Here is a 23173-nt window from a genome sequence, read left to right on the forward strand (position 1 = left end):
TGATAATATTCTGAATATAAATCTGATGACTTATTATACATTACAAGCAATTTAATTGTCTTTAAATAATATTTTCAATTAATTCAACATGTAATATTATAAAATTTGTTTATAAATTTTAAATCGAAATTTATTAAATTTTATGATATTCAATAATAATATTAAATAAAGTTCTATTATTATCTATTTATTTTATAGATATTCATTTATAAAATATAAAAAAGATTTCATGTAAATATTTTTTTCTATTTCAAAATAACTATAATTAAATAGAATTAATTTTTCATTTTTTCAACTATATATATTGAAATTTAATTTCTATTAAGAATTTTCTAACTTAAATTTTTATATTATATCGTGTTTATTAAATCGTTTATCGAAAAAATATATATCTATTATATCTATTATATCGAAATAAACGTATCAATAGATTAAATAAAATTTTAAATCTACAAAAAACATTTCTATTCGACAAATTAAACAAAGTATATGTGAAAATAATAAATTTTACAACAATAATGTTTAAAATATTTATTTTTTAAATATACAATAATCAATGACGTAACGTCGATGGTCACTGTAACTTGTATGGATAGAAAATATTAAAATATATCCAAAATCAATATATTATATATATTACTAAGAATAAAAATAAATAAAAGTTTCTGATAGAAGTTGACGATATAAAAATGTTTAATCTGCATATACAGTCTTAAAAGCATGATACAAATTTCTATACATCTTTAAGACAGACTGACGAAATTATGTAACAGACATGATTGTGATGAACAATATAAAAGATATTTGTATGTTGTTTTGCATGATACAGCATACAAGTGCAAAAGATAATAGAAGATTAAATTTTCAATAACAAAGTACATAAATTCAGTGCAGTTTGTTTTCTATATCCTATTCTTAATTGTAACATTCATAGAAATAAAAATAATGAACAAGATCATTATAAAAATGCACTTATCATGAATCTTGCTGGTCACCATTTAGAGCTCTGTGATATTCTTCTGTTAAATGTTTTTTATATTTAGTTTGATCACTCCATAGTTTTGCTGCTTGTGGATTGAGAGGACTTTCATTATTAGGTTCTAAAAAAAAATAATATTTATATTTTCATATTCTTATCAATATATTCTACAACATTAAATATAATATTACTCACCACTAAGAAGAGATTGTATAGATAATAATATAGTACGCACATCATATAAAGCACTCCATTTATCTTTTAATATGTCCAAACAAATATTACCTACAGCATCCACATTTGGATGAAAACAAGGAGTAGCAAAACGTACAATTGGAGCACTATATGGGTAACTATGTGGAAATTCTAAAGTTAATTTATATGTAAGACCAGCATAAACCTGTAATAATAATAAACAAAATAAATATTAAAATAAATATTATTTCTTATGTTTATCGATATTTTAATTATGATAATAAAAGTATTACTGTATCCTGTGGTCCTATAATGGTTCCTATCCATTTGAATAAATTTTCTCCATCTGGAAAGGCAGAAACACCTTTCTCTGTACTCATCATTAAAACCATTAGCTCCTTTTGCAACCTATTATACAACATATATTTGTTTTTATTAATATCACAAAAAAAGAAATAAATTATAAGTAAATCTACTATAAAATATGATTACAGTCATACAATTTAAAAATACATTATTATTATATTATTAATCCAAACATTGTGAGTAGGTTATGTATTTTAGTATAGTTGTTATAATACAATACATTCATTATATGAAATTTTAAAGAAAAAAATAAAAAATATAAAATAATAATAAATAATAAAGTAAAAGTAAATAAATACACATATAAAAAGATCAATCGATAATGTACATACTAAATGTTTGATAAAGTTGGCGTACCGTTTACTAACTGCATGGTTATCTTTTGGTATATTCTGTTTTTCTTCTGCAGCTTTACTTGGAGCATTTTGAGATGAATAGAATGGATTTATATTTTGTGCCATTCCGAATCGAAAGACACACGTGATTCTTAGAATTATTATTTTTCGCACGAAATTTCCGAAGCTTCGGTTTGAGATACAACAGTCACTGTGGAAATTTGAATGCTGGATCTTCTACCAACCGTCTTGAAAACATTTGACTTCAAACAGCTGTTGAAGGTGAAGCGTCTAGTTTGTTTAAGATGTTTAATGAAAAGTTTAATGAAAAATTCGATTATATAAAATTATATTGAAAAAAATGTGTTAAATATATTTGTTAAAACATTATTATTTTCTTTAATTAAATGTTGAAACAATGATTGTAAATTATACATAGACAAAATGGTAAAGTTATCGTCAATCGACGAGCGTGAACATTTTTAATAGTATTGAATTTAATACATCATACTGACATTGAGTTAGTTCATAAGAAGAGTGAAAGAATGAAACGTGTACTTTTTAAAATACAATTTACAAACTAACTATAACGCTATTGCGTTATCTAATCATTTATAAATTTGTTATTGACAACTATTTATTAATTATTTTTTTACAAACAAAAGTTAAAATTATTTCATTACAATCAATACTATTGTGAACGTAATAAAGAGTCATAAAAATGAAATATACAATAGATGTCATAAATTTTTGTATAAAAAAACAATCTGAACAAATGTGTGATATATGATGGAAAATAATATATATAATATGTATATATATATGATGATATAATAGAAAAATAGATTAATAGAAAAATATGTATAACGTTAAAACTGTATTTGGATGAATATTGTAATTAATTGATATTTTGAGATTAAAAAAAAAATGACAACAGCACAAGGCACACCAGAATCAGATACTGGAAGTTTTGAATGTTTTCAAAACTATACAGCACCAGAAGTATTTATACAAGGTTTGGCTGGAATTGTTGATCAACAAGATGTAGAATCTATGATAAGAGCTCAAAAACAAATGTAAGAATATTTTTTTATTTATTTTTTCAAATATTTGTACTCATAAATTTCCTATTGCATCATGAATGAATCTTTTACTTTGTAGGTTGCAAAGATTTGAAAAGACCAACGAAATGTTAACTAATTGCAATCAATTGTCAATTAATAGATTGAAAACTGCTGGCAATGAATTTAAAAAACACACAGCACTTTTGGTGGAAATGAAAAGAGATTTAGACTATATTTTCAAAAGGATTCGTATTGTAAAAAATAAATTAAGTCAACAATATCCTCAAGCATTTAATGGTAAATATATATGCAAACTGTTTAAAAAATATGAAAATTAATTTATTCTAAATATTTTTTTATAAATATAGAAGCTGTTAGAAGCAGTTTAGCAGAAGAAGTAATCGTTGAAGATGTAGATTGTTCTGTAAAACCACTCGAACCTGAAATTGTTCCATTACCAAGTGTTACTCATACTGATATGGATCGAGATCCAGATTCTGATGGTAACCAAACTTGCAGTACAAGTAATCGTATCACCATACAATAAATTCACTTAAATTGTGACAAATTGTTCATTGTTAAAGCATTATGATGTTTCTATTTTTTTTATTTTATTTTTCCTTTCTTAATTTTTTATCGAAAAATCATCGTTGAACTTAACTAAATATTTATGATGTATTTGTACAATTTAGTTTTTTTTTAACATTCTTGTTTTTTTCGACTAAATTTATCTCGCAGTGGGAATTATGGATAAATGAATGAAATATAATAATAATTATATATTCTTTCAAGTATAAGTTTTCAACAATGTTAATCCTTTTTGATAAGTAAATTGTAATGCAAAGTTAAAGACAGTAGAAAATGATCAGTTGATCAATAGTATATTCTTAATTATTAAACCATTTATAAGTAAGTTTTTTCATATGTCGCATTTGTTTTGTAGCGACTTATATACCGAATTGAATTATATATATATATATATATATATGTATGATATATAAAGTTAATGAAATTTCTGTAAATTTGAAGAAACGTGAAAAATATCGTAAATAATGCATATATCTTTTTGTTAAACGATTCGTCGCAATGCTATGACAAATATTAAGCGATTAGTCATTACTCATTGTCTTTTGGTAGAAAGATAAAAATTAAGATTTTTCTGGTCGTTGTTAACTTCGTACAATGTACATGTTATAGCCATAGTACGTCATAGATCTTTTTTTAAAAACGCAACAAAATGAAATGAATTGATGAAGGAATTCTAGATGATTTAAAACAATCTGAATACATTATGGCTGTAACATAAGAATCACTGTAATAAAATGAATTTTAGAAATAGTACAAAAGAGGAAAAAAAATACAGACATCTTATATTTCGATTTCGATAGATGTAATTTACTTGGATTTACTTCCCACTCGTTAGGACATTCAATTGTTTCCTTTCCCGAATATACAATTGCACGAACGACACTAATAACGACTTCAATTATTGATGTACAGTGCCGGTTGAGGAGTTTCAATTCGCAAAGCTGCGGAAACGACGAATAAAGAGCAACGATAGTTCATCAACGGAGAGCAACAACGATCAAAGTAACGCTGATACTTCGTCCTGCACGTCTGATACTGGTTAAAGAGTTCCTTCCAGTTATAGAATCGGAAGACTACGAAAAAGAAGAATTTAAAAAAAAAAAAAAGTAAAATAAAAAAAAAAGAGTAAAACAAAAGTTGAAATTTTATACGCTAAACGTTATCGCGAAAATTGTTAGCCGACAATAACAGTTTTAGTTGGATCGGTAGCAAACGGTGATAAAAACTTGGAAATTTTTTTGATTATATATGCATACTTTCACGTACAAAAATAGATGTACGCGTATCTTTGTAAATTGCAAATCTGTGAATTCTGTCAGTATCGAGTAACGCTATAATAAAGCATTGTTTGTACACTGTAGAAGAGTCGATCATTTCGTAGCGGTAAGTACGAAAGTGAATCTTTCCAAGATCGTAAAATTCGTAATGAAAATATTTTTTCGATAGAATGAAATATATTTGAGCATTATCGATTTTACCGATGCGATTTGTAGTTTCCGTTGAAACAGAGAGATGTCGGTAAAGGTACGAACGGTGAATAAAGTTTCGAAGTGGCGCGCGAACGTTACCAGCGTTAACGCATCGAGCCAGTTTATACAGACTATATAATTATAAACTATTACACGTAATATTAAAGTTGGAAAAAAGTAATCAGGATAATGCGGATGTCTGAAAGAGATTGATAAGATGAACATAAACAACGAAGAGGAAAAAAATATAACGCACCCAGATGCGGGACAATGAGGGAGAAGCTTAAATAATTCATAAAACGTGATAACTTCTTGAAAATTGAAGCGATTGCAAAAAAAAATCGGATTCATCAATTTTCCAATGTTACTTTAGGTAATTATCTCAACCTTCTTTCGCGAATTTTCTTTTTTATCTCCAAGGAAAATTGAAAAATTTTTCAAAATCGTTTGTTGTTCCCCCTCTGAACGTATTTTTTCGAGAAACGATTTCGATTCTGCTTTCTACCAACGATGGTTTGTACTATACACACACGTCAACTATATGCACGTATATACACAGGAGGCACAGCATTCTCCGCGCGGAAGACGCCAGCCATCGCGATGCCAGAAACCAGCTGCGCCTCAGCTGTTTTCTATCCGTTTCATCTTTTCTCTCTTTTTCTTCTCCGCTCTCTCTTTTCTTTCTCGCTCTTTCTCTCTCTATCTCTATCCGAGGACATTTGAAAATCGGTATTCGGAAATAATATCTCGTAGATTTTTCGAGTAATATTCAACAACATATCAAAACTAATCTCTCTAATCTCTCTCTTAATATAAATTCGATTAATCGAATAACAAATAAATAATTGTTCGAGAATTGTAAAGACGATTAATCGATTTTTTTGTATAATAAAATTTCAGTGGACGTTTGATTCGTTCAATCATCGAGCAAACGAATGGAAGGTGTTTCATACAAAATGATTGAATCGATGCCCGCGTATCAGAGAGGAAGAGTAACGCGAAGAAGAAGAAGCTAAGTCTCTTAGAGCAAAACAAGGAAACAGATGTTTAATTTTATCTCACCTGTTTCGTTCGATAGAACGAAGCTTCGCCTCTTTCTCTCTCTCTCTTTTCTTCTTTTTCTCGCGGCAGCACGTGTAACGGGATACGTTATGTTTCTCGTCGACGAGAAATAGGACGAAGACAATTATCTAATTATCGCGGGTATGAATTACTTTGAATCTGAATTGTATGAAAGTAATGCCGGGGAACGAGCATCGTGAAAAGGGGAGGAAAGCAAAGGATAAAGGAATTCGGAAAGCGCGATAGGCCTTTTGAAAAATTTTTGGTGGCGTGACACGTTCAGAGGAGGCGCTACGCTTCTGTGTATACGTGTTCGATCTCCGTGACACAACGGAATCCTTTTTTCAGCGGCGCAAAGTAATACAAAAGCACGGGGATATACCCGTTAACTCGATGAAGGGTGTCAGAAACAGTGGTTCCAGATCGAACGTTTCCAAGAGCGCCGATCCGAAGAACCGACGACACCGAGGAGGAGGTGGACGACGACGGGAGCGAAAACGGATGGAGGAGAAAGTTGGAGAAGTTAAAAAAAAATAAAAAAAAATAAAAAAAGTTGGCCAACTATCATTCGCACGCGCGATCGATCTCGCGGATCGAGTTGCAAATCCCGAGTTGTACGAGTCGAAAGGATCCGATCGTCGATCGAGCAACAACGTGGTTGCGCGTTTTTCCGCACCGTACGAAAATGCTGTAAAATCGGCTGACGCGGTTTCTCCCTCGCGAAAGGAGTGACTTCGTGCTATTGACATCCGCTCTTCGTGGTATCGACATCTCGGTACAAGGCAGCCTGTGCCGGGAGCACGATTTTGCGTCACTTCCACCGTGCGGTGGGATGAGGAGAGGGAACGCGAGAGAAAGAGAGCGCGAGAAAGCGGAGAGGGTGGATAAACGAGGAGAGCGAGCGAGAGAGAGCGAGCGAGCGAGCGAGCGAGAGAGAGAGAGAGAGAGAGAAATTCGTGCGACGAGTCGGGTCGGTATAATTTTCACAAGCGCGAAAATTACTCGGATCAGGGCCGATAAGTCGTAAATTACGGGTGAGCACGTAGGTACCTGCGTTTCGATCAACGTGTAAAACGTAGCTTTCGTTTGCCTGCAAATGACGGCATCACCCGTTCAAACTTACGATTACCCGTCGGACAAATTGAACTTTGCGTTGAAATCCGCTATACCGCGCCTCGGTCGAGAGAGCGAGAGAGAACGATAGCATTGTTGTGGGGCCAACAATTTTTCGAACAATCTTCTTTCTTTCTTTTTTCCTTTTCTTTCTTTTTCTTGTTTACGAGCAAAACTTGTCGCGAACGAGTAAAGGGGAACGATCGATTTATTACGACGCGAACATTCGAATCGATCGATTCGATTCGAGGCGATGATCTTTGTCGTCGAATGGCGAGGGGAAAAAGTTGGGTTGGGTAAACCGATAATGGGTTGAAAATTGGCAAAAGATAGGTACCCACGGCGAAAGGTTATTCGGGAATTTCGGCGCGGTGACGCGCGCACGTAGAGGAGTGTACATGGCGATGACAGGACTGTGACGGAGTGCTAATAATACGTATAATAGGCCGGTGGAGCGGCGCGCGTGTGTCGGTGTGGTCGCCGCGCATGAATTCGTGGCGATAAGCAGGGAGAGGGACAAGGACAGGGAGATGTTCTGGCGCGCATACGCGTATATAGGTATGGTTCGTGTTTGCCCGGAGCGTGGCCGTGGCCGCGGATCTCAGCTGCGTGTGTGGATACTTGACGAGACGCGTACGAGTTCGAAACTTAGCCGAAACGAAGGATTGCCGCGTTTCTCGAAATCGAGGTCGACGCCGAACCGATTCGCGATTCCTCCTCTTCTATTATATTTCACTCATCTTTCGATCATTTTTCTTTTCGATCCTTTTTTTCTTTTCCCGATCACGCGTGAAGATTCGAAAAATTAACGGATCGAAAAGATAATAAGAAGCGAGATAATAAGAAGAAAGAAAGGCGGGAGGATGGCGAGCTATTTCTCAGCTTCACCCGCAGAGACTTTCTTCGCGAGAATATATCGACGCGTCAGCAGCAAGCTGGTACGATATCTACGCGTAAAAGTACATATACCAACCGTTTCCCGCGTCTCCAACGTAAATATAACGGTTGCATGGATCTTAGTATCTCTGCCTTCTCGATTCAATCGAAAGAAATTGGAAAGCAACTTTGTTGTTTCCCATTTGTTGTGTTGTTGTTGTTGTTGTTGTTGTTTCGTCGTGGTTCCAGGGTGGACGGAAGAATTACCGGTGCAGCCTCGGAGCAGTGAGCAGAGGTTGCGTGGTAGAGAGAGGTTGCAAGCCACCACCTCTCTCTTCCTCTCGTCCTCCTCCGGTCGCCGCCGTTCTTCCAGTTCTCCGACTAGACGTTCAGTCGGCTGGCGACAGCCGTCCGTGCTTCGCGTTTCTTCGTGTCGCGCACGCCCCGTCTTTCTCTCTCTCTCTCACCCGCGAAATCTTCTCGTTCGTTTTTCCCCTTTTTCCATCTCGATCCGCTCCTCGATCGGACGAATCGGTTCGATCGGCTTCGATCCGATAATCGGATTAAAAAGTTTTCCGTTTCTTTGTTCGTTCGCGATTCGCAGCAGTCTCGCGCGATGCACGGTGTTGTCGGTGCCGTTACGCGTCGATCGCCAGGATCTCGATAGATCTCTCGGTTGGTGACGTTTCGATCCATGCCCTGTTTCGTGCGTTTCCAGCTCCTCTTTGGATTTGTTCGAGATTACGAGGAGCTGACACGATCGCAAGAGGTTGCGGAGTGTAGGAGGTAGGCAGATTTTTCTTTCTCTCGTTGCGATGAATCTATTTAAAAAGAAAAAGAAAAAGAAAAAAAAAACTTTGTCCCAACTTTTCGAATCGAGGGGACGCGAGAAAAAAAAGGAAAGGAAAAAGGAAAGAGCAAAGAAACGAAGTGAAGAGAGAAACGTGTATTAGGGTTCTCTCGTTAAAACAGACGGATGACGTATCGTGCGCGCACGTGTGCCTCGAACGGAAGGAAGCGAGCAGCTAGCAGCAGTCGCACGGTACTCGAGTCGAAGCTCGACTCTATTCTTCGAGAGACGGATGGACGAGCAGGAAAGCGAAGTAGGAAAACCACGTCAGGTGCATCATTTCGCACGATGTTTGCCGATAATCGGTACCTCGCGTAGCACGTACGGCTCCTCGCATTTACCCAAACTATCGCGTTGACCAAATTCTACGACCGTTTTTCGTTCTTCGTAAAAAAAAAAAATCGTCCGTATTTACGATGACGTTTCGCGTAGAATTTTATTCGTTATTGGAGCAAGATCGATCGATCGATCGATCGATCGTTGAATCGTTGGATCCAATTGAAGGGAGGGACAATGACTTCGATGCAGCTTGCAAATTGGATTAGCGGGTGGTGAAGGATAACGTAGCGGAGAAGCGGTGTTCGGTGGACGTGGATTTGATCGCGTGTGCGTGCATACGTAGCGGCGCGAGACACGCGCTACCCGCTATACTCTCATCTCAAGTATTATATCGATTAACTGTTGGCAACAGAAGTGAGGCAGAGGAAAGCTCGTCGGAGGGTGGCATGGCTTTGGCTTTCCTATATTATTAATCTTGCGCGCTTTCTCTCTCTCTCTCTCTCTCTCTCTCTCTCTCTCTCTCTCTCTCTCTCTCTCTCTCGTCTTTTCTTCCACGACCTCGTGTTTTCTCCACACCGCCTGATAAACTTGACATATACGCCAGGCAACGAGTCGGTCATGTGTCATGGACAGTTTCCGGCGCCTCAAAGAGAATCAACCCCGCGTGTACCCCGGGGTATACGGGACACTTTTCAGAGCAAAACACTCGCCTATTTTTTCTAAAATGGATATTTAATGTAAGATTCAAGACGCCGTTTCACAATTTCGAAGGAAATTTCTCGTTAAACGGTACTAGAGTAGGGGATATCGGTCAAGATACGAAAGGGGGTAATCGGTGAATAATTCGTCGCATTTTTTTTTTCCTTTTTCCTTTTTTTCTTTTTTTTTTCCCCCACCCTCCGGCGTACCGCAATTTCTCATCGTTCTCCCCGATTTCAAAGCGAGGAGAGAGAACGGTGGGCAAGCGAAACGTCAAATGGCGAGGTAAACGCGACGCGTGTCTGCTCGTGACATCTTCGTAACGCAAATGGGTTAAAGCTTTGCAACCGGTTGCCCCCTCGAGCTTCAAACTTATCGGTTTTTCCCCCTTCTTTCTTTCTTTCTTTTTTCTTTTTTTTACGAACGATCCGTTTCGAGGAGGAGGCGATCGCGATCGCACGCGATGACGCGCGCGAAGAATAAGAGGCGAAGCAGAAGAGGCTGCACCGCCGGCGCGAGGAGGAGGCGGAGAAGGAGGAGGAGGAGGAGGAGGAAGACACACGGTGGTGGCTGTGCGTGACATTTTTGTAATGAAAGCGTACGCGGCCTCTACGGTAGTCACTGTGCTACGGCAGACATCTGGTCCGGCTTGCCTCTCGGCTGCCCGGTTCTAATATTGGAAATTGCGCCTCTACCCGCGCTCGCGATCTCCTCTCCAAACAGCGCTCCCGTACCATGTGCAGGACATATGTATAAACACAAGCCCGGGTCTGCCGCGCTATGCTTTTCGGAACCCGCTTTCCTTCCAATCGATCCGTGCCGAACCTTTTTCCTCCTTTTCACTCTCCTCCTCGTTCGAATTCGATCGAACGAGGAGGGGCAGAAAGAAGGAAAGAAGAAGAAGAAGAAATCATCGAGCGCTCGATGAGTTTGGGTATCCCCGTGCGCGCAACACAGCTGCGCGCAATTACCACGGCCAGAGCCGTGGATTTTCCTCCGTGGCACGTATATCGTTTCCCTCCTCCTCCTGTTTGCTTAACTAAGCGTCTTAACGAATTGCCGCGAACGCGCGCCTCCCCTCCCCCTTCCTCCTCCTCCTCCTCGCTTTCCCCCTCCCTCGTCGCGATCGATCGAGTTCGCGAGAACCACGAACGTGAGTCGATACGTTACCCACGATCCGGTCGAAATTCGCGACATTCGTGTTTAACACTTGCCGCGCAACTTGCGCGCATCTGTAACAACATAAGAAGAGAGAGAGAGAGAGAGGAAATTATTCGCGTCACATCTGTCGCCGTTTATCGTATCGATAAAATTCCAAGCTCTCGCCTATACTATCCGTTACTATTATTTATTCGCTCCGTCGAAACGTCGTTCAATTATTATTTGGGTATTCAGGGAGCGGTATTCGCTTCCCATTAAAATCGGTGATCGGTATGCGCGGCCTGGTGCCGGTCGCCGGGCACGTACGCGAAATATGCCAACCAATCGGGAAATGGAATCGATCAAATACGAATCGTGCCTCCGTCTCGGAGAGAGAGAAAGAGAGAGAGAGAGAGAGAGAGAGAGAGAAAATCGCGGCGACATCTCGTCGCGATTTTTTCTCTCCCCTCTTTCGAGCAAAACGAGTTGGAGAGAGAAAAAGTGAGAAATGAATGGATCGCAATGTTGAACAGGCAAGAAGGTGGAGGGTGGAATGGCGACCAGCAGCAGCGGACCAGTCGTGCAGAAAGTGAAGGTGAAGGAAGAGGCGAAGGATCACTGTACGATGACGACCGGGACCACGTGCACCACGACCACCACCGCCACGACCACCACCACGACCACGACCACGAGCACGACCACCAGTAGCACGGGCACGACCGTGACCAGCACGAGCGCGAGCACGAGCACGGTGACCAGTTTGGGCGAGAGCATCGCCGCCCTCCATCAACAACCCTCCGCCGCTGTTTGTCACCTATCGGCGCCAGCGGCTTCCGTCCTCTCGGCCAACGCCGACCCCTTTCCCGTCGATCTCGACCTCAAGACCAAGATCAAGGGTGCGTTCTCCTACATACATATATATATATATGTATACATTTTTTTTCTCTCTCTCTATCCTTGGCGAAAACATTGCGGCTGCGGAACGTTAGTTTGGAATATTGCATAGGGGTACCCGTATACTCGCCGTATACTCGTCCGAATCGTAGTAGGTTCGGGGTTGAGCAGGTTATCTGGCAGACGGGAGCCCGCAGCTACTTTGGAAACGGGGGCTGGGAGAAAAGGAGGGGGGGAAAAAAAGACCGCGGCATCGTTTCTCTCGTCAAAGAGCCGTCATCCTCCAACGAGATTTCGTATATAATATATATATATATATATTATATACACACGTTTCTTTGGAGGGAACGAAGGAGGGAACGAAGCGCGTTGAAGTGGCGGAGAGCACGTGCATCGAGGGAGGGAGGAGGGATGTATGTGCGAGACTCCTGCGAACAGTCAGTGAAGCCGGGTCGGTCGGATGGTTGGTTGGTTGGTTGGTTGGTTGGTTGGTTGGTCGGGCTCGGTGTGTTGGTTAGGTCGGCTGCTCGTGCACCGGCTGACTGCCTGGACCAGACGCGATAAGGCACGTCCAACACTTCCACCGGGATTCTGCTCGAGGCTGATATCATATCCGGTACACCGTCGGCATCCCCGACGTTGCCGTTCGAGGTATTTTGCGATAGTCGCCCGCACCACGCCTCCGCTCCCACTTCCTGGATGGATATGCTTACAACGTAGAAACCAACCTCGCATCCATCTTTCTTTCCACCTCTTTCATTTTCTCCTCCAATTTGCTCCTCCGAGACAGTTTTAAACGGGGAGGGGAAAAGAGAGAGAGAGAGAAAAGAAAAAAAAAGAATTCCTTCCCTTCCTCGAATAATATTATTCGCGATTTCTCGCGTTTTCGAAGGAGAAAGAAATATCGATTCGACGATCCTCGTATTTATACCGAGATCTGGAGGAGTAGGAGGAGGAGGAAAAATGAGGCGAAAGGGAGAGGGAGGAGCGAGAGGGGTGCGGCTAGGAAGGGATTGCGATCAAAGCCATCTGTTGCATTGTCCCGGCAATTAGGAGGCGACAGCTGAGTCCCAGCGTACTTACTTCCACCCAGGGACTCTCAGTCGAGTGGAGCACGTGCGCTTTATCGATCTCTCTCTCGGCGCTCTCTCGGTGGAACCGTGTGGCCCTCTCTCTCTCTCTCTCTCTCTCTCTCTCTCTCTCTCTCTCTCTCTCTCTTCTCCACCAAGACAACGAACCGCCTCCTAACCGTGCTTGCTTATCCACCGTGGTGCTCCAGGTGGTGCCGGCTCCGCCGTCGCCACCGCCAGATATTCCGCACTTCCCCCCCTCCTTCTTCCCTCCGACCGATCTTTCACGTATCATTCCGCCTCGCTCGGTCACTCGCGAGTAACACTCTCCGCGAAAATCCGCGGACGAAGAGTCTTGAAAAGACGAGGGAGAGAGACGAGGGGGCAAGAATTTGGATTTGGGCGGGGCGATGGTAATAATAATAATAACGATAACAACAACAGCTATGACGATAATAATAATAACAGTATTAATAATAATAATAATATTATTAATAATAATAACAGGAGGGGCGATCGATGCGAATCCGTAAAGGTAGTTCGCTGTAAGGGAGCAGTAAGCTCGGGATACAGGTAATTAGCTCCTGGCTACCGACGTCAGGTGGCAGTGACACGGCGACCTTCTTCTTCCGCTCCTTGACCCTTCCCTCCCCTTTCAGCCTGTTACGACCAATTCACACGCCTCGTCGCCGACAATTTCACGGCGAAATTCACGGACTCGAGTCGATAATATCCACCGGAGAAGGGGTGGAGAGGGATGGATCAAGAGGATTCCTTCCTCTTCTTCTTCTTCCTCCTCTTTCTCTTCTCCTCCGTTGGAGGAGAAAGGAAGCGTGGAGAGCTTAGGCTGTTAAACGTGAATCGTGAGTTGAGAGGAGAGGAGAGGAGGGAGCAGCGCGTATCGGCATGCCGCGGCGGTACATTTCATGGCGGCGTTTCGCCACGCGTTGCCACGAGGCCGGGAGGCATTCCGCGAGATAACGCGCGGGACAACGGAATGGGAACAAGGCAAGGTGGATGACACGGCCCGTAATTGCATGTTATCCGCTGCACCCACGCGGCACAGGGCGGGCGCAAGCACGGTTGACGCGCATCTGTGCCTCTCACACGCCGTGTACGTGTGCGTGTGCGCGCGCGCGCCTATCAACGCGCGTTTGTAAACGAGTGGCCGATTCGCCTGCCTGCCCGTTTCACGTGGTCCGCGGTTGACGGCTCTCCCCGGATGTACCGGGCACAAAGGACGTTTGCGGCCACCCATCCCCTCCCCTCTCTCTTTCGACTTTGCCGAGACCAATCTTTTCCCCCTCTCTCCCTCGTTCCCCGTTCCTTTGACAGCCATCTTCGAGCCACGCGTTCGAACGAGATATTCGAAAAGAAAGAGAGAGAGAGAGAGAGAGAGAGAGAGAGAGAAGCGCTGGCTACCGTTTTTCTTTTCTTCTTCTTGTTTTTCCAGTTACACCCGCGGCAAGGGAGAAGTCGGCGCGAGAGGATGGCCAACGCGAGGAGATCCACTCTCCCTCCCTCCCCGGCCAGAAAATTTCGGCGGGCGGGCAATCGAGGCAAGGCAATTGCACGAGAGGCGCGAGCGAGTTGCACAAGGCGGCCGTTTGCTCGGCCTCGGGCTCGGACAGCGGCAGCCCTTTGCCGGCGCACTACCTCAAGCCCGAGTCCGAGGACGGGTCCGTGAACGGAGGCGCGGGTGGAAATGGGAGCTGCGGGAGGGCGGCGCAGGAGGAGCAGAGCGACGCCGCGTCGTCGAACGCGGTGGCTGGAAATAGGTGCATCGCCGGTGTTTTCGCGGGCCACGGCGAGGTGAAGAGCGTCCTCGGCACGGTGGTCAAATTCGCAACGGGCATCTCGCCGGACACTGGGGACACGGTGCTCACGCTGGTCTTGGCGCTTCTGGTAAACACTCCCTCCTTTCCCCTCTCACTCCGCCTCACGTTTTTTCTTATATTTACGTTTTTTTGCTACGCCCGAACGCGTTCTGTCCTTCTTCCACGCTCGAACAACGTAGCGTAATTAAATTGATGGGCGGGTATCAGGTGACGAAGTCTCGAGTGAGAGAGAGAGAGAGAGAAAGAGAAGGACGCACACAGTGGTTCGAACGGTAGAAGTTAACTGGATAAGATTATTCTTTTTTTGAAATTTAATTTTTAGATAATTTTTTATTATAATTTATTCTTTCGTTAGAAATATGACGAATATTTCGTGATTCGAACCGAGGAAAATATCCGGAGAAAAACGTCTCGAATTTGACATGAATACGAACCTTGAGAATAGCTATTCCGAAGAAACAGATGTCGAGGAGAAAATGCTAATTAAAAGAAGAAGAAGTTATTTTCTATTTCCTATAAATTATCCGATATATATGGGTCTAAACAAACTGAAAAATCCATTGTAAGAAGATATATCGTGTACAGCTGAGAAGATCGAAAAGAATTATAAAAAAATTTCCAACTAAAGTTAGGAATATTGTTATTGCTTACTTTGCCAAAGTATAATAAATAAACAACGATGGAAATGCATATATTATAATAATCCATAAATATCGGTGGTTAGATTAAAGAATCCGCTAGGTGGCGAGCGATTCGATTGTGCCCGTATATATCACGGGCGGCCGTAAACTTTAAAATTAAAAGTAAAAATTAATTTTTCAAAGTAGTTTTTTTTTTGCCAATAAAATATCTGGCAGTAAAGAAAAATTAGAAAGTTTCTATTTTATCGCGTATATAAAAAAATCATCGACAAATCATCGCATTTCCAATTACGAACTAATTAAATACTTTACAAAAAAAACAAAAACAATAATTTATAATAATTTAAATTAAACTAGATTTCGAGATATTATATCCATATAAAATTCTTAAGAAAATTTACAAAATATTTCCCAACTGAAATATGACCGATCAGTTATCGATTTTAAGAAAAGAATTTAAAATTTTAACGTATAATTATTATACATTACAAACAATTATTTTTTCTTATTCAAAAATGAATTTTATCCAATTATATATATATATATATATATAATATACATTATCATTGTGGGAACAATTTAGCATTGGATAGACGAAGCGCGTAAAAGTGTTCACCGTAAATTAGATGAGACGAGCGTGCATTTTTCTCGATGGAGAAAAAAAAAGCACGGACGAACGTTTAATCGTGGTTTCGTTTCGACGATAATCGTTTCGAAATTTAGATACGATATTTCTTCCGTAAAAATTCCGTTCCGTGCCGAGATTTGGCAGAGAATCGCGGAAACAATAGAGGAGATATTCAAACTACGTACGTACATACAATGTGTGTATGTGTAACGACATAGCGCGTAGCAGGCTCGCATCCGTTCCAGAAACGTGACATCTGGTAGCCATGCTTGACCGTAAACGATCGTGGCACGTGACAAACGTGAAATCAGCCTGATGCGTTTCTTCCTTCCTTCCTTCCTTCCTTCTTTCGTACGTTCTTTCGTACGTTGAGCCTTTCGACTCCACCGTAAATATAATTTTCTATTTTCGATAAAGATTATATATATATATATGTAATAAGATAATGGGATGACAGGAGGAGGATGAGCTGTTTCTCGAATTTTTCTCGGTCGCAGAGTGGGAGCATGACGGCGGAGGAATTTCACTCGGCGCTGCAGGAAGCGACCAACTACTCCCTCAAAGGATTCGTTCTTCCGCATCTCAAGCAACAATTGCCTTCCCTGCAGAGAGATCTGAGCAACGCCGCCAGAGCCAGTAATCAGGTAAGTTGTTGCGCATTTTTTTGTGAATCGTGGGTTCGAAAACTCATCGGAAATTTCCACAACTAATCGTGGAATCGTGGGTTTAAAACGCGATACATAAAACGTAGAGTGCAGACTTTCGGTCTTAATAATAAGCAACGCTGCTAGAGCTAATAACCAAGTGAACAATGAATCGAAGCAATAGCAAACTGTCTGTCCTAAAAGTGGATATTTCTATGGTAAGGAAAGGCATTGAAAATAGAATTCTCAATTGGAAAAATAAGAATGGAAGCGACGCCGCGAAAGATAATAAGACAAATCGCGCCAAAAATGGAAAATTCAGATCATTTTAAAAATCGAATTCTCGATTGCGAAATTCGAATTTTCCGAATTTTGAAAATCGATAGTAGGAAATAGAATTTTCAATTGCAAAAATAAGAATAAGAAGCAACATTGCTGGAACTAATAAGACAAATCGTGTGAACAAATCAAAATTTGGATTTTCCATTTCGAAAATCGATCCATATTTCTATGTTAGAAAATAAAAATTTAAGCATTGCTGTTAGAGTTAAAAGTAAAAGGCGCGAAAATTTGGATTTTCCATTTCGAAAATCGATCCATATTTCTATGTTAGAAAATAAAAATTTAAGCATTGCTGTTAGAGTTAAAAGTAAAAGGCGCGAAAATTTGGATTTTCCATTTCGAAAATCGATCTATATTTCTATGTTAGAAAATAAAAATTTAAGCATTGCTGTTAGAGTTAAAAATAAAAGGCGCGAAAATTTTCCATTTTGAAAATCGATCCCTATATTTCTACGATAGAAAAATCAAAATAAAATTCTTAATTGGAAAAATAAAAATTTAAACATTGCTATTAAAGTTAAAACGCGCGAAAATTCAGATCATCCATTTTAAAAATCGATCTATATTTCTATGTTAGAAAATAAAAATTTAAGCATTGCTGTTAGAGTTAAAAGTAAAAGGCGCGAAAATTCAGATTTTCCATTTTAAAAATCGATCCCTATATTTCTATGATAGAAAAGTCAAAATAAAATTCTTAATTGGAAAAATAAAAATTTAAACATTGCTGTTAGACTTAAAACGCGCGAAAATTCAGATTATCCATTTCGAAAATCGATCCCTGTATTTCTACGACAGAAAAAAATTCTCAATTACGACAAAAAATATTAAGAATAAGAGCATAATAAGATGCAAAATTGAAAGCATTTTAAAAACCGATTCGTATATATTTCCACGGATGGAAAAATCGAAGTAGAAAGATCCGATCCGATTCTACGTTATAAAAGTCGAAATAAAATTGGAAAAAGAAAAATGTAACGCTGCTGGATCTAATAATAAGATAATGAATCGGAGCCAATAACGCGGAAAAGTTAAAAAACGCGATGCAAAAGTTCTGAAAATCCCCAATACTTGTAGAAAAAAATCGGGATGAAAAACTCGAATTCTCGGATAAAATGACGAGGGAGGGGGGAGAGGAAATGCGTATAAGCGGGAGAGCAGAACGGTTCATCCGATCCGCGTGTGGTCCGATATAGATTAGAGTTATATATCGCACACACGCTCGTTAAACTTTGTACAACGAAGGCGGAGGAGGAGAGGAAAACGCGTTCAGGAGTAGTGAGTAAAATCAACAGAACCCGGGCTTGACCGGCTGTCGACCTGTTTTAATTTCCCAGGCTACTTCGCGGCTCGAGGGTGGGGGCGTGCCAGCCTGTTTCACGAAAGGAAAGATAGATGAACAAATCGAACGTAAAGACCCGGCTCGAAAAAGTCTCCGCGAGAAACGAGTGGCCCGTCTCGCCTTTCTTTCTCTTCTCTTAATATTCCATTCCACTTTTTTCCATTCCGTTAAAAATGAAATGCCACGATTATCCTGAGAATTGGGCGCATAATCTGGTAGAGGAAAATAAGTTTGCTGGGAGAACGAACGAATATTGTCGGGATAAAGGAGAGCAAAGGTTTCGATTTCGAAGAATTAAAATAGGAGACAAGGAGTTTTCGGTTGTGCCGCGCTACTTCCACGCTGCCCCTTCTCCAGAAAGAAAAAAGGAGAGAAGTAAGTAGCGGAGGAGATGGGGTGGGGGAAGGGAGGAGAGGAAAGGGAGAGGGGCGGGAAATATACGGAAGAGCACCGAAGAACGAATGGTGGCGCGGTAACGAATTGCAAATTAATAGGAAGGATTTACATTTCGTAAGGCAGCTAACGGCGAAGGATCGAAAGAGAAATTGAATTCCTTCGCCCCTGTCTCTCTCTTCTTCTTCCTTCCCCCTTTTTCTCGCGCTCGAATTCCCTCGAATAGTCGCGACCAATCAGAACATGCGGAGGCGCGATTACACGCGTAACTTTTGCCGATCGATAATCGTTAATTGAGAGTCGCGAAAAGCTGGAAAGAAAAAGGGGAGGGAAGAATATCGCGATCAGGAGTGATAAATCCTAGTAGCTTACCCAACGAACTCGATTTAAGTCGAGGGAAACGAGGTAGAAATTTCAGGTGAACGGTGTTACTCGTAAATATTGGAAAATATGGAGAAACGCTCGATACGGTTTCCTTGCGAGGAGATACGATCAAAGTTTCGGAGGACTCGTCACCGAACAACGTTTCTCGTTTTATTTTTTCCCCTTCCTTTTTTTCCCCCACGACAGAGTTGCGCGCAATTTTTGAGATCGAACGAGGCCGCGGTCCTGGAGGCTGTCGGTTTGGTGGCCGCGACGGATCAGGTGGAGATCTTCGGGGAGCAGACCGGTAACGGGATAGGAGGTGGCGGCAATCAGTGCTCCGCTCATTACGGCGTGCGATCCAATTCCAACCCCGGAATTGGCGCCATTCAACACACGAACAACGCCACGGGTGGTTTCCATCATTACTCGAGCGCATCGCACGCACCGAAACGACGCGCCTCCGACACGCCGTGAGTATTCATCTCCCTTCCATTTCCATCCTTTTTTCCTCCCCTCCCGAACAATTTGAAACCAATTCTCCATTTGTCCATTCGTTCCTCTGCCGTTCTCCGCCGCAACGTATAGAACCGAGTATCGTATTTGAAAACGTCCCGTAAATCGGGGCGACGGTTAAATTTCGGTCGCAACGAAATCTTTGTCCGTCTATAACGATAATTCACGCGAGACAGCGAACGCCACGCACCTGCGCGTACACATGTGCGCAGTATATCTGCCAAGCCGCAAATGTGCCGCGGTATGCGTTTCGGAAAAATCTTGGCTACGAGCCTGTGTGTTTCTCGGCCCGTGTTTAACCGCTCGCGCAGAAACGGTGACCCCGATCCTCGAATCTCGATGCGCGATTCGCGATCGAAATCCGTTGATCCGATGATCTGGAACACGGATAGATCCAGGCTCGATCTATCCGCGCATAAAGGATGCTCGGTAATTTCGGCTCGGAATAGGAGAAAGGGGCGCCGACGCGACGCGAATCCGAAGGTGACAAAACGCGACGTGCGCGTTGGCAATGCCAGCCTGGCCTCCTCTCGATATGTCTGCCGGTGACGTTTCCATATATCATCGGGGTACCACCTTTCTCCAACACCCCTACGCCGTCCTACTCCCGCCAAGACCCCCCCTACTCTCTACTCTTCGACTACCGGGAAACTTGCCTCGAGTACCTGCTGCTAATACACGCCACCTTCTCGACCAACCAACACCTCGTCCGACAAACGAATTATCAAATCCCCTCCTTTCTCTCTCTCTTTTTTTCGAATTCGTTCGTTCCTTTTCGAGGTATCGAAATATGTCGCAGGTATTACGAGAACGGGGCCACTCTGCTCGAGGACGTTCCCTTGTACGGGAAAAGATTGAATCCTTGGAGTCATCACCATCCCCCGCAACAGCAGCCGTCCGCCGAGGGCTCGTCCCCTTATTGTTGGTATCATCCGCTTCACTCGAGTGGATCGATTCAAGGCCTCGGCCATCGTCATGCTCACGCTCACGGCCATTCTCACGGTCAAACTCACGGCCACGCTCACGGTCACGGGTCGCAGGGCGAGGGGTCTAGCTCGATACCACCACCTGGTTCCGTGCAAATGAGTCAGATGAACGCGTTCTCCGGATCTCACCACCTAGCGCGGCAACAGCAGCAGCAAATGGGTCACGTTCAAGCGCAGAACGGCAGCCTGGACGACGAATGGAAGAACATTCACATGATGTTGAACTGTATCCTCGGAATGGTGGAAAAGACGAAGAAAGCTTTGGCCATTCTGCAGACGCGTGGTTGTTTTGGGGCCACGGCCTCGGCGGGCCCTCCCTTGTCAGCCACGAGCACCGTGCCGGCTCAAAACGGCGGCACCGGCAGCGCGGCCAACAACAATCCATCCTCGACCAACGGCTCTCAAGTGGAATCCTCGACCGGTGACCGCGAGGGAAGCTTGAAACGACTGTCCGGAGAGATCGTCGCCCAGACCATCAGGGCGATCGAGGATAAAGTCGCAGAAGTGAAGAGGAAAGATGGTTCGTATCGTATGAATTTATTATGACGCGCGCGCGCGCCTTTACATTCCCTTCTCTTACAGAGGAAGCCGTGAAAAGGGCCGTGATGGCCGAAGTGCAACGAGCCGTAAGAGTCGCGGTAGCCGAATCGAGGGCGAGCGAACGTCTACGAGTGCATCGAATGCTCGACGTTCCATTGTCCCAGAGAAACCACGCACCTCTCCGTCAAGGGCCGTACCTTCGAGTTCACGGTAATCCAGTCGATGCGAATGCCAGAACAGTCACAGCTACACCGACCAACACCGTTTCCAATTCTATCACGTCGATCGGCGAGGACGAAAAGGACGCGCAATTGCAGACCGTCTCGGGATCCGTGAGTAATATACTAGTTCACTGTTTGGAAAAAAGTCTCGTGGGACGGGAGAATAGAGGCAAAAAGTGTCCTTCGCTTATCCCCACCTCGAGCGCTTTGTTGACAATCCTGACACGACGCGCTACACAGTAGTAGAATAGCTGTAATTCGAATATTCAAAATCGTAAAAATTATTCTCATTTGTAAAGTTATGTTATTCGTATATACACAATTATTATCTTAACTATTTCAATACAAAATTGCATTTATAAATTAAACTAGCGTTACAAATTATAATTACCCCATATTATGCGAAATAAAATTTTTCTATGTTAAATTTCTCTGGATTCTATATCTACGCTAATGCATAGAAGTTTAGATACAGATGTAATTTTGGATTAGTATACGTGACAAATACCACGGTAAAAACAAAAATGCGTATGAAAATAGGAATTTCCTTCCGAATTAACTGCGTTTCTTCCGCGAAATTTCATTCCAACAGTAAACAATACTCTTGCCACGTATCGACGTGCCAATGCGATTTCTTCCTCGTGCTCTATATTCCGTGCCACCAATCCGAATCCATTTTCAGAGTTGTTGGAACTGCGGCAGACCAGCCTTGGAGACGTGCGGTGGTTGTGGAATCGCGCGGTATTGCGGCTCCTTCTGCCAACACCGGGACTGGGAGGCAGGAGGCCATCACGCGACCTGCAACAATCCTCCGCCTCGCGAACCTCGAAGATCAGCGTCTCGAAGCCCTCCCAGAATCGCAAGCGCAGCTCAGTCGAGCGTAAACGAGGCAAATATCGTCGCGCCTATACCGGCCAGTGGTACAACCAAGGGGAAGTGACGTTACGACGGGAATTATTATCGACTCAGACGATTCGCTAGACCGGTCCAATACGATTCGCGTTGACTATACACACACTACACACACACACACACATACACGCACATCCTTTCTTCTGACGGAGAATCATACATCTTCTGCTTTTCTTTCTCCACTTTCTTCCTACGCTTTCGCACTCTCATGCGCCATTCAGTTGTACAATTATAATAGTTTAAATATCCTGTTATTCATCCAAGGTATATTACGATACATTTTGTCGAATTCATCCGTTCGCGCTAATCTTGGCGAGTTAGAGGTTAAGCGATCCCTTGCGTGTCGCGATATACAAACACAAAGTTGCGGGAACAGATTACATTTACGCGTGAAATGAAATTTTTCCCTTTTACGATTGTAGTTGTAACACCGTTCGTCGAATTCCTTCTTTAGAATAGTACGTGTAACGGTTCGTTGTACATTGCTATTTGATCGAAGCGACAAAGTAGAGATAAATTATATAACATGTATATATCTCGGATGATAGATTGTCCAAATAAACGAAATTCTTGTCTAGCGATGAAAACGAGGTGAAGTTTCGTTATCTTTCGATACAACGAAAGTATTAATTAAAAATATGAATCCATTCACGTCGCCCAAACGATAAACGGTGATAAATAAATTTAATACATGTTATACATTCTCTAAGTCTCTACGAACATATAGCATAAAAAAAAAATCTTGCACGCATAAACAAAATATTTGTTATCTGAATAAGTTGAAACAATTTTACATCATGATTTTGATCAATATTGTTTTTTCACACTTAG

At 42.0% G+C, this 23173-nt stretch overlaps 3 protein-coding genes across 4 annotated transcripts; 2 read left to right on the forward strand and 1 right to left on the reverse strand.

Moving 5' to 3' along the window:
• Positions 1 to 671: 671 nt before the first annotated feature.
• On the reverse strand, positions 672 to 2109 carry LOC410992 (ubiquitin-conjugating enzyme E2 C). The gene is made up of 4 exons (XM_394467.5): positions 1898 to 2109; positions 1468 to 1582; positions 1175 to 1379; positions 672 to 1100 (listed from the first exon to the last, which is right to left on the reverse strand). Exons 1-4 carry the CDS (start codon positions 1999 to 2001, stop codon positions 976 to 978), a joined length of 549 nt encoding a protein of 182 aa, XP_394467.1. The 5' UTR covers positions 2002 to 2109; the 3' UTR covers positions 672 to 975.
• Positions 2110 to 2652: 543 nt separating this feature from the next.
• On the forward strand, positions 2653 to 4887 carry LOC726308 (kxDL motif-containing protein CG10681). The gene is made up of 4 exons (XM_001122056.5): positions 2653 to 2951; positions 3037 to 3236; positions 3308 to 3442; positions 4440 to 4887. Exons 1-4 carry the CDS (start codon positions 2803 to 2805, stop codon positions 4568 to 4570), a joined length of 615 nt encoding a protein of 204 aa, XP_001122056.2. The 5' UTR covers positions 2653 to 2802; the 3' UTR covers positions 4571 to 4887.
• Positions 4888 to 8312: 3425 nt separating this feature from the next.
• Positions 8313 to 23089, forward strand: LOC726335 (protein CBFA2T2). 2 transcript variants are annotated; one of them, XM_016911711.2, is made up of 8 exons: positions 8313 to 8833; positions 11549 to 11911; positions 14433 to 14884; positions 16584 to 16730; positions 19375 to 19640; positions 20483 to 21189; positions 21252 to 21541; positions 22113 to 23089. In XM_016911711.2, exons 2-8 carry the CDS (start codon positions 11569 to 11571, stop codon positions 22368 to 22370), a joined length of 2463 nt encoding a protein of 820 aa, XP_016767200.1. In that variant the 5' UTR covers positions 8313 to 8833; positions 11549 to 11568; the 3' UTR covers positions 22371 to 23089. The 2 variants fall into 2 exon arrangements, with proteins under 2 accessions (XP_016767200.1, XP_006567216.2); XM_006567153.3 differs by lacking the exon at positions 8313 to 8833 and adding an exon at positions 8930 to 9168.
• The last annotated feature ends 84 nt before the right edge of the window (positions 23090 to 23173 follow it).

Source organism: Apis mellifera, linkage group LG4, assembly GCF_003254395.2.
Source record: "Apis mellifera strain DH4 linkage group LG4, Amel_HAv3.1, whole genome shotgun sequence".
Classification (NCBI taxonomy): Eukaryota; Metazoa; Arthropoda; class Insecta; order Hymenoptera; family Apidae; genus Apis; species Apis mellifera.